A 12,394-nucleotide genomic window follows, 5' to 3' on the forward strand; every position below is an offset into this window, starting at 1 on the left:
ATATTTTCAGATTATTCCAAGTCATATTTTTAAAATGAGGATGAATATGACATGAAAGATGGAAGGGAAGTCCTAACTGTTGTCAAAAATTAACCCTTTCTATATGCATCAAAAAAAAAGGAAATCAATATATCAAGGAGGGATATCTGCTCTCCCATGTTTATGGCAGCACTATTCACAATAGCCAACATATGGAATCAACCTAAGTGCTCATCAATGGATGAATGGAAAAAGAAAATATGTTGTATACACAAAGGAATATTATTCACCCCTAAAAAATAAAATCCTCTCATTTGCAGCAACATGGATGGAACTGGAGGGCATTATGTTAAGTAGAATAAGACAAGCATAGAAAGACAAATATCACATGCTCTCACTCATATGTGGGACCTAAACAAGTGGATCTTATGAAGGTAGAGAGTAGACTCATGGTTACCAGAGGTCGGGAAGAGGAGGGGGAGAGGAAAATAAATAGAAGTTGATTAATGGGTACAAATACACAGTTTGATAGAAGAAATAAGATCTAGTGTTTGATAGATATATAGGGTGATAATAGCTTACAATAATCTATTGCATATTCAAAGTAATTAGAAGAGAACAATTCAAATGTTCCTAGCAAAAAGAAAAGACAAATATTTAAGGTGATCAATAACCTAATTACACTGATTTATCCATACAAATTATATGAGCATATTAAATTATCACATGTGCCCCCAAACTATGTACATCTATTCTGCATCAATAAATTCTTTTAAAATTAGTCCTTTGAGTCTTGAAATCTATTAAAGTACAAGTAAGCCTTTATCTTCACAAGTCTTTCTATTGTTATAAAATTTATTGCTTTATATACAAATCATCAAAATTTTTAAATCTTTTTTTATTATTGTACTTTAAGTTCTGGGGTACATGTGCAGAAAGTGCAGGTTTGTTACCCAGGTATACACAAGCCTTGGTGGTATGCTGCACCCATAAACCCATCATCTACATTAGCTATTTCTCCTAATGCTATCCCTCCTGTTGCTCTCCACCCCTGGAAGGCCCCCGTGTGTGATGTCCCCCTCCCTCTGTCCATGTGTTCTCATTGTTCAACTCCCACTTATGAGTGAGAACATGCAGTGTTTGGTTTTCTTTTCTTGTGTTAGTTTGCTGAGAATGATAGTTTGCAGCTTCATCCACGTCCCTCCTGCAAAGGACATGAACTCATCCTTTATTATGGCTGTATAGTATTCCATGGTGTATATGTCCCACATTTTCTTTATCCAGTCTATCGTTGATGGTCATTTGGGTTGGTTCCAAGTCTTTGTTATTGTGAGTAGTGCCACAATAAACATACAAGTGCATATGTCTTTATAGTAGAATGATTTGCAATCCTTTGGGTATATACCAAGTAATGGGATTGCTGGGTCAAATGGTATTTCTAGTTCTAGATCCTTGAGAAATTGCCACACTGTCTTCCACAATGGTTGAACTAACTTCATTTGTTTATTTAATACTTACATAGTCTTAGGGCAATAAATTTTAATTCTAGTGTACTTTGCATTCTTTGTAAACAAAATCTTAGTTAATTTTCTAAGAATAGACATTGTATTAGAGAGGGCAGGAGCAGAGGCAAGACTTAGCTCCACTAAAGACAGTGAGCACATGGTGGGGAGACAATTGCCTCGAGAGACATTATGAGTAGCAGGACCCTGGATTCAGTCAGTACCTTTATGGGGGTTAGCTTTTCACTGGGCAGTGTCTATTCCTTCTGTCTTAAAGAAGCAGGTGCTGGCTAGGCACGGTGGCTCACGCCTGTAATCCCAATACTTTGGGAGGCCAAGGCAGGTGGATCACTTGAGGTCAGGAGTTTGAGACCAGCCTGGCCAATATGGAAAAATCCTGTCTCTACTGAAAACACAAAAATTAGCCAGGCATGATGGCAGGCACCTACAATCCCACCTACAGAGGCTGAGGCAGGAGAATCACTTAAACCCTGGAGGCAAAGGTTGCCATGAGCCAAGATCATGCCACTGTACTCTAGCCTGGGCAACAGAGTGAGACTCTGTCTTAAAAGAAAAAAAAAAGCAAATGCTTTAAGTGCTTAATTTTAGTCCCAACACACTTTCTAGGAGCTGACAAATTACTTGAGAAACTTGGCTAGTGGCAAAGAAGGTGAAAGAGCTAAATTGTCCTCAAAGAAGGGTGTCAGTCCCTGGCTTTCATGATGGAGTCCACTGGGAATGAACTTAGAAACCAATGGTTATAAAAGCACCTTGATACCTGAGTGATAAATGATCTACAGACCAGTCTTTCAAATTGACAGGTATGAACTTCCTTGGAGGACAGGAGAGAAATTGAAGTAAACTATTGGAGCCTGTTTTTTACTTCTCCTTTCTTCTTTGTTGCTCGCCTTTTTGGTCCCCTCCTCTCTCCCTCTCACCAGGTATGTTTAAACCATAAACATCTTCACGATAAGTTTGTGTGGAAGCAATCCTCTCCACAAAAGTAACCCAATAATACCCTCCCTCAAAAGACCGAGATCCCCCTGATTTCCACAGGAATCCTCACAAACTGCCACACGTTAATATTTACTGGGGGTTTCTCAAACATGAAGTCATCACATCACACATTACATCTATAAGGTAAGAATTATGTAATAACCTTGAGAAATGTAATGGGAGAGACCAGTCAGAAGTGAACACAGTTCAAGAGACTCCCTTGGATTTGGCATCTGAGAATTACCTTCAATACTTTGCCCATTCTTTTTTTAAGGATATATTTTACCTTTTTTTTCAACTTTTTTTTTAGATTTAGAGGGTACATATGCATGTTTGTTACATAAGCACACTGAGAGATGCTGAGGTTTGGAATACAAATGATTCAATTACCCAGATACTAAGCACAGTACCCAATAGTTAGTCAGTCAACCCATTTCCCCCTCCCCCTTCCCCAGCAGTAGTCCCCAGTGTCTACTGTTGCCATTTTGTGACTAGAAATACCCAATGTTTAGCTCTCAATTATATGTGAGAACATGTAGTATTTAGTTTTCTTGTCCTGCATTAATTTTCTCATGTTAATGGCCTCCAGCCACATCCACATTGCTGCAAAAGACATGATTTCATTCTTTTTAAAGAATGTTTTGCCTATTCTTAACTAACAGAGTATGGGTGTCATCAAAATGAACCCTGTAAGTTATTATGCATCTCTACTTATATGCCAATAAATTTTTTTAAAATCAATATACTATCTTGACTTCCTTTATATAAAAAGCCCATTACTAAAGTAATGCATCTGGACATTAGTTAATCATATTCCTCTATCTTTGCACCTCAGAAATACGAACTGACTGAATATACTATAAAAGACTGCTTCTTCAAATGCTAATGAAATATATACTTTGGTTGAAACAGAAATGTGTAAATAATTATGCTCAAATTTAATAATGGTCCCTGCTACTAAACAGCCAACAGATCCCCGACAAATGACTCTAGAAGAACAGAAATAGAAGATTTAGCTTACACGCTATTACATAAATATTGAAAAGTCATATTGAGAATTATTTCTAAACTGAACCCCAATGAAAAGGATTCTTTCTTGACTTTGAAAAATGCAAATATAAGAGAACATAGAATTTTAGAATTAAGGAAAGTTTGTGCTCACCTAGCATAGTCCTTGCATTCATCTAGATACCTCCCCCTCAGTGCTAGGAACAGATTCTGTCCTAGAGAAGTGCTTGATGACTACTTACTTAAATAAAATGGAGATAATTGAAAACATAAAACTTTTAGTTGAAGACAGCATAAGTGACAGACACATTCTATGATTTTCTTCCTCAATAGAGCTTTAAATAAAAAATTGTATTTAGTCTTTTAAGGCTTATTTTACCACCCACTGATTACACACTATCATGGAGATGGTAAATAATTAATTGAAAGTGTTAATGTTAACAAAAGTTTGTCCCTCCTATAAATCAATCAATTATGTTTGATTACGCAGATTTCTTATTGCTTCCTGCAGTGTCATGAAATTCCCAGCAAATTGACATATGGAGCCAACATATCAGAAAATCAATAGAGAAATATCTGCAATTGATACCTTGTCCTTAGAAATGCATCCTTGGTATACAAGGTGTTGAGCGCTGGGGAATTCTGGAAGAAGTGTTCCAGTTTTTGAGCTAAGCGAATATTTACGAGTGAAGCCACCCTATAATTTAGAAAAATGAAAACAAATACATCATTATCAACTATAGGCTTTCAAAATACTATTCTAGTAAAATACAAATCCATAAAATTTCATTCTTCATCATCCTGCAAACCGTGAGAAATTAGGAGATTTGAGTAGACTGTTTAGACTGCATAACTGAATAAACTAGACATGTCAGCCAAATGGCTTTCAAACCTTCAATAAATAGTTTCATAGTTAGGATATTTTTCTTATCAGTTTGAATTTTAGTTTTGAATATTTGTCAGTTTTCACAACTTTAAAAATTTAAGTACACATTTGCTAATGACATACATTTAGGAAGATCTACCTTTGGAACTATTGAAATTATTTTAACTATAAGTGGATCAAGGAATTGTCAAATTCAATCTCCTTCTTCACAAATTAAGTAAATGAGATGATTAAAAGTTAATTTATTCAGTCTCAGAGGTAATTACTAGTAGAATTTTTATTGGAGTCTATCTTTTGATTCTCAAGCTAGTTCACTGGACTCTTCCACATCAAGGTTCCTCTACCCTAAATTCAGGCGTGTGTTGTTCTTTCACATCTCTTGGGGAAAGCATACCTCTAGCCATTTTCAGAAAATTAGAAAAGTGACAAATAACTTATAATGCTACTGTACTGGTATACTTAGAAGAAACCCATATGGAAAGAACAAATGCATATTCACGACAGAACTGGAGCCTCAGCAAATCTGTCTCCCAGGCCATAACTGATTGTTTCTCCACTCCAAACAAAATTTTAGCAAACTGGGTTGTAATCAAAAGTTTGGAGAAAGAATGAAATTATGAATATAATAAAGGGCACAAAGTGTCCCTGACAAGGGAAAAATTTTGTTCTTTCTCACAATTTTCTCACTTTTATTTCTAGACTGCATTTCTTTGTTTATCGCTGTCACATTAGAAACGTTTAGTAGACAAAAACTTAAGTACTGTCACAGATAGGTTGGGTTCCCACCCTGTCTTTCTAGAACTTATAATGGTAGAGCCAAAGGAACTGGGAGAACTTTTGAGTCCTTAAACACCAGATATTTTAGAAGCCCTGATTTCTTGTTGACTTATTTAATATAAGATTTAAACAAGTTTTATATTTAAAATATAGTAGAAATTCATTTGTTAAAATTAGGTTTAAATTTTTAGCTTTATTAATCTCTTTTCAAGCATACTTATTCTTAATTTGTTTTAATTAATAACTATTATAAACTTATATAATAGCACAGTTAATCTCAATCCACTCTATTTATTAATCTATCTTAATTTAAGAAATGCTTCAAAGACTTTCAATGCTTTGGGCTTTCCATTTATGACTACCAATTATCATTGCACTGTCAAAGAATATCAGTAAATAGAGAAAAAAATGTAGAATACAAGAAAATAAATAATTTAATCTTTAGAGGAAGGAAGTTATATGACAAAATAAAAAATTAACATTTGTTGGATAAGCATAATAAAAATTTACCTAAATCTTAATTTTAGAAAGGTTTGTACTTTTCATATATTGTTTTTCTCTTGTGTGGAAAGTCATATTTATTCTTCCCAATATGTGATTTGGTGATATGCGAAAAGCGAAACAAAGAAATATAAACCCCCCAAAATGACAATACATGGTATTATATTAAATTGAAGTTAGGAATAAAAGAATAGTCTTATTTCCATTAAAAAAATATAATTAGTAATCAAAAATCTTTTTACAAAGAAAAAAATAGGCTCAAAATATTTTAACAGGTGATCTTTTATCAAGCATTCAGGAGAGAATTTCACGCTTAATAGATTTTTTTCTGATGATAGCAAAAAAGGATAACTTTCCAATTCACTTGAAAACATATATGTCAAAACTAAACAAGAACAGAAAAAGAAAAATTATATTTCAATCTCACTTATGACTACACTTAAAACAGTATTAAACAAAACACTAACAAACAAAATTCAGTAGTATATAAGTATGATCATACTCAAGTTAGGTTTAAATTCATCGTATTAACAACAAATAGAGGAAAATGCTGTATATTATACAATCATCTCAACTGACGCAGAAAAAAAAGTTTGTTTAAAATGTAACTACCATTCATTACTCTCTCTTTCTCTCTCTCTCTCTCTCTCTGTGTGTCTGTGTGTGTGTGTGTGTGTGTGTGTAAACTAGAAATAGAGGAAAACTTAATTATTATACAAAGACTAGCTATCAGAAGCCCACAACAAATGTCTTACTTAGTGGGAAAATACTATAAAAATTCCCTTGAAAATCACAAACAAGATAAATTTGCCTGCTGTCACCTTTTTTACTCAACACTATACCAGTTTTTATAGCCAGAATAATAATGAAATCAAAAAAGTAATAAAAGGTTAAGTACTGAAAAGGAAGAGACAACATTAGCATTATTTGCTACTGATGTAATTGATTTCATTGAAAAACTAAAACAAATTACACAAAAATTATGATTAACAATAAAGTTTTTTTAGCAAAATGGCTGAATACAACATCAATTTAAAAGTCAATTGCAACAATATGGATAAAACTGGAAAACATTATGGTAAGTGAAATAAGCCAGACACAGAAAAACAAATGTTACCTGTTCTCACTCATACACGGGAGATAAAAAAATTGATCACATGAAGTTAGAGAATAGAATAGTAGTTACAAGATGCTGGGAAGTGTAGTGGGTAATGGGAAATAATGAGGAGTTGATTAATGGCAATTATTTTAAATGTAAATGAATCAAACTCTCCAATCACAAGATAGATACTGGCAGAATGAAGTTAGACAAAATAGCCTCTAAATTTTAAAAAATTGTACAAGAGACAAAGAAGGACATTATATATTAATAAAAATTCAATAAAGCAAAAAAGTTCTAACAATCATAATCTTTTATGTACCTAATAACAGATAGCTACAGGTAATAGATAATAACAGATAATCAAAATATATGAAGAAAAATTGACAAAATTAAAGGGAGAAATGAAAAGTTTCACAATAATATTGAAGACTTCAATACTTCATTCTCAATAATGGACAGAACAATCAGACAGAAGATAAATAAAAATATAGAGGATGTAATGGCACAATAAACCAACTAGGTTGACCAAACATATGCAGAATACTCTACCCAACAACATAATACACATTCTTCTTAAGGGCACATGGGACATCTTCCAGGATAGACCATATACTAGGCCACAAGCTAAGTCTCAATGAATTCAAAAATATAGATATCATACAATGTATCTTCTTCAACCAACAAAGGACGAACTTGGAAATAAATAATAGCAAAAAAACTGGAAAATTTACAAATTTGTTGTAATTAACCAACACACTCAAAGAAATGCCCCAGAGTTGGCTTCACCAGTGAATTCTACTAAACATTTAAAGAGGAACTAACATCAATACATCACAAAGTTTTCCAAGGAATTGAAGAGGAAGGAGTACTTTGTAACTTACTCTATGAGACCGATAATGAACTGATACCAACGTTTGACAGAGACATTGTAAGGCAAGAAAACTACAGATCAATATCCCTTATGAACTTTGATGCAAAAACTCTCCACAAAATATTAGTAAGCCAAATTCCACACCATAATAATAGGATTATAGATCAAAGTGAGATTTATTTCTGGAATGCAAGGATAGTTCAATATATAAAAATCAATAAATGTGTTATATCACATTTATGGAATTTAAAAAATGATAATCTCATTAGATACAGAAAAAGTATTTGAAAAAATTCCACAACCTTTCATTATAATAATACTCAGCAAAGTAGTCATATAGGAAAACCACCTCAACATAATAAAATTGTTTATGAAAAACCATACTTCATATGAGTTTTTCAAACAACCCAAAAGTTGTTTATGAAAACATCATACTTAATGGTAAAAGACTGAAAGATTTTCCTCTGAGATCAGGAACAAAGCAAGGATGCTTGCTTTCATCACTTCTACTCAACATGGTACTGGAAGTCTTAGCCACAGTAGTTAGGCAAAAAGAAAGGCATCCAAAACAAAAAGGAAGAAGTAAAAAATCTCTGTTCTCAGATGATATAATCATATATGTACAAAACTGTAAAAATTACACACACACACACACACACACACACACAAACTAATAAATGGATTCAACAAAGTATCAGGATTCAAAGCCAGCATGCAAAAATTAGTTGCAATTCTATTCACTAATAATGAACAGCCTGAAAAGAAAATTAAGAAAACAATTTCATCTACAATAGCATCAAAAAGAATAAAATACTTTAAAACTAATTTAACCAAGGAAGAGAAAGACTTGTATAATGAAAACTATAAAAAAAGAGCTGAAAGAAGTAAAAGAAGACATAAATAAATAAAAAGACATTCTATGCTCATGGATTAGAATTAATATTTAAGATAGCAATACTGCCTAGAGTGATACAATGCAAAATCCTAGTGACAGTTTTTCAGAAACAGAAAAATCCATCCTAAAAATCTCTATGGAATTTCAAGGGACCCTAGGTAGCCAAACAATCTTGAAAAAGAAGACCAAAGGCATAGAAGACTTCCTGATTTCAAATGTACTATAAGTTTACAGTAATCAAAATAATATGGTCCTGTCATGAAGACAGACACACAGACCAATGGAATAGAACAGAGAAGCCAGTAATAAACCCTTACACATATGGTAAAATAATTTTTGATAGAGGTACCAAAACCATTCAATAGGAAAAGGACAGTCCTATCAGCAAAAGTGCTGTGAAAACTAGATGTCCACATTCAAAGGAATAAAGTCAGATCTTTACCTAACACCATATATAGAAATTAACCCAAAATGAATCAAATATCGATGTAGGAGCTAAAACTATAAAAATTTTGGAAGGAAACATAGAGTGAAAGATTCATGACATGTGATTTGGCAAAACATTTTTATATGTGACACTAAAACACAGGCAACAACAAAACATAGACAAATTGTACTTCATAAAAATGAAAGACTTTTGTTCATAAGTTATATATATAAAACTGTATAGGACACTACGGTCAGAGTAGAAAGGCAATATATGGAATGAGAGAAAATATTTGCAAATCATGTTTTATAAGGGATTAATATGCAGAATATATTGAGAACTCCTAAAACTTAAAACATAAAAATAAACAACATGATTCATAATGGGCAAAGGACTTGATATACACTTCTACAGAGAAAATATATGAATGGCTAGTAAATTCAGTAAAAGATGCTCAATGTTACAATAATTAAGGAAATGCGAATCAAACCCTAAATGAGATACCACATCACATCCACTGGGATGACTGCTATAAACACATAAACACATACAAACACACACAGCAAAAATAACAAGTGTTGTCAAGGATGTGAAAAAATTGGAATCCTTGTTCATTGTTGGTGAGAATGTAAAATAGTACAGCTGCTATGTAAAACAGTTTGGTAGTTCCCCCCAAAATTAAAAATAGAATTATTATATAGCCCAGTAATTCTACTTCTGGGTATATACCTAAAAGAATTATAGCAGGATCTCAAAGAGATATTTGTACATCCACATTGACAGCAGCATTAGTCACTATAGCTTAAACATAGAAGCAACGCACATGTCCATCAACAGATGACTGGATTAGCGAAATACGGTACTGTATATCTATATGATGAAATATCATTCAGCCTTAAAGGGGAAGGATGTTCTGACATATGGTACAACACGGATGAACCTTGTGGCCATTATGGTAAATGAAATAAGTCAGTCACCAGAAGACAGATACTGTATGGTTCCACTTAAAGAGGAATTTAGAGTAGTAAAAATCACAGAGACAGAAAGTAGAATGGTAGTGACCAGGGACTTGGTAGAAGGAAGATGGAGAGTTATTGTTCAACGAATATAGAGTTTCAGTCTTGCAAGATGGAAGAGTTCTGAGAGTGGATGGTGGTGATGGTTACACAATAATACCAATGTACTTAATACCACAAAACTGGCACCCTCAAAAATGACTGAGATAGTATATTTTATATGTAGTTTACCACAATTAAAAATAAAAACAAAAACCAATTACAAATGAAATGACTCAAATATTCAGAGCAACTTGATGCTTTCAAAGTAATTTATAGAGAATATTGTTATAATCTTGTAATATGCACATATTTTTAAAAAGATATAAAAAGCACTAACTGTAAAATAAAAAATTATCTTCATCAAAAGATACAATAGAGTATTGAGTCATGCCACTAACAGGAAGAAGTTATTTACAACACATAACTTACAGAATATTAGTATCCAGAATATATAAAAAACCTCTTAAGCATTAAAATTTCAAAATAAAAAATTATGTGATCTGAACAAACATCTCACAGAAGAGAATTGGCCAGTAAAAATCCAAAAATATATTCTAGCTCATTGGTTGTTAAAAACAATTTTCAAATAAAAACCAGACACCATTTTACACCTATAAGACTGGCAAAAACTAAAACGTCACTTAATACCAAGCTTAAGAATAAGGTACAAAAGTAACTATCACACACAGCTGGAGAGACAGAAGTTGATACAACCACTTGGGAAAATAATTTTGCCTTTACTAGTAAAGTTAAAAATGAGTATATCTTAGGACCTGGAATTCGACTCCTATAGATGTGTACCTGGAGAATTGTTTGTGTCAATATTGTTTCTCAGGCAAAAAAAAAAAAAAAAAACCATCTACAATGGAATGAATAAATGTATGGTGATAGTTTCCTACAAAGGAATATTATACTGCAGTACAAATAAATTAGAACTTCATGTATCAGCATTAAAGAATCACAAAACCTAACATTGAATGAATACAGAAAGTCACAGGGAAAACAAGAAACCCATTTTTACGTAGGATACAACTGGGCAAATAATAAACAATACATTGTTGAGACATTTATTTGTAAGTGGTAAACTTTAGGGAAAAAACAGTGAGTAACACCCTATTGAAGAGAGTGGTAACTTTTGATGAGTAGGAATGAAAAAGTGATTGAAGTGGGTGCACAGTGGAATCCTCTCTTTTAAGTTATGAGAAAGGGCTTGAGTTTTCATAGTATGATTATTTTTTAAATTCTATGCATGTGCTGTGTGTTTGAGGGGGTATGAGTGTTGTGAATAATACATTTCTCAGTAAAAAATGTTAGCATGCTAAAGAAACACATATTAAGAAACAAAGTATATAACTTTTATTCAAATACCTTTTTAAAATTCTCATATTGGTAAATAATAATTTTGTGTAATCAAAGCTAGCAATATGCACAATGTCAAGAGGCAAAAGAGCCAAAAAAAACGTTAAAATTAATTTTGTTTCGGATATGTTACCAACTGGGTACAAAGATGATATAAGTTGCATAAATCAAACAATATCCAGTAAGTGTAACACAAAAAGAAAGGAAGGAGTGATCATCTTTAAAATAGTAAAATGTACTCATTTTAATTCCACTAATATGTTTGCTATTACAATCGTACTGAAAGAGTTGTCAGATCATAGACCAGCTACAGAGGTCTGGGTTTGTTTTGTTTTTTTCCCTCCTCAACTGATGACTTTGGAACTCTTGGGTGAACTATTAAGAATCGTATTTCTAAAAGAAAACAAGAAAGACCCTACAGAAAAGAAACAAATATGACTAGAAAGCAAGAGGGTCTGATTTATGAGGAAAGATTAAAGGAGTTAAGCTGCACAGCTTGGCTAAGTGATGACAAAGGAGAGTATGATAACAGTCTACAAATATTTGAAAAGCATATACCAAGGAGAGAGGATTTGATATTTATCTTAGTACAAAGTTGTTCAACTGACTGTGAATGGTTGATGTTAAGGAGAAGAAAACTCAGGCTATCAAGGAAACTTCCTGGTAGAAATGTATGAAATCAATGGACCTATTCCCTAAGAAATAATGTCAACTTCAATAGCTGCTTGAAACAAAAATTTGGCCCACACTAGAAGATTCACGGGAAAAGAAAAGTTTTCTTTGATGAGGAGAAAATATTATAATTAAGTTTTGTTAATTTGTTTTATTCCTTGAATAAACAGATTCTCAGACAATCTCTAAGACATTTCTGAAATTTAAACCACTCCATTTATGAATAAGACATTTAAAACAATGAAAATTATTTCTACTAAGTAGTAACCGCTCTTACCACCCTTTTCCTGTTTTTTTATTTTGCTTTTGTTGGTGGTGGTTTTGTTTGCTTTTATATTTTGAACTATTTAAAACTTTTTAA

General features: G+C 32.6%; 1 protein-coding gene across 1 annotated transcript in view; it reads right to left on the bottom strand.

Moving 5' to 3' along the window:
- The window catches only part of RFX6 (regulatory factor X6), a 54,922-nt gene that overhangs the window by 16,659 nt on the left and 25,869 nt on the right, over nt 1-12,394 (bottom strand). The window contains exon 7 of the mRNA XM_064360401.1: nt 4,075-4,182. Coding sequence (XP_064216471.1) covers nt 4,075-4,182 — 108 coding nt within the window. The remainder of the gene's footprint in view (nt 1-4,074; nt 4,183-12,394) is intronic.

Source organism: Aotus nancymaae, unplaced genomic scaffold (assembly GCF_030222135.1).
Source record: "Aotus nancymaae isolate 86718 unplaced genomic scaffold, 86718_ANA_hifiasm-v0.15.2.pri h1tg000040l, whole genome shotgun sequence".
Lineage (NCBI taxonomy): Eukaryota > Metazoa > Chordata > Mammalia > Primates > Aotidae > Aotus > Aotus nancymaae.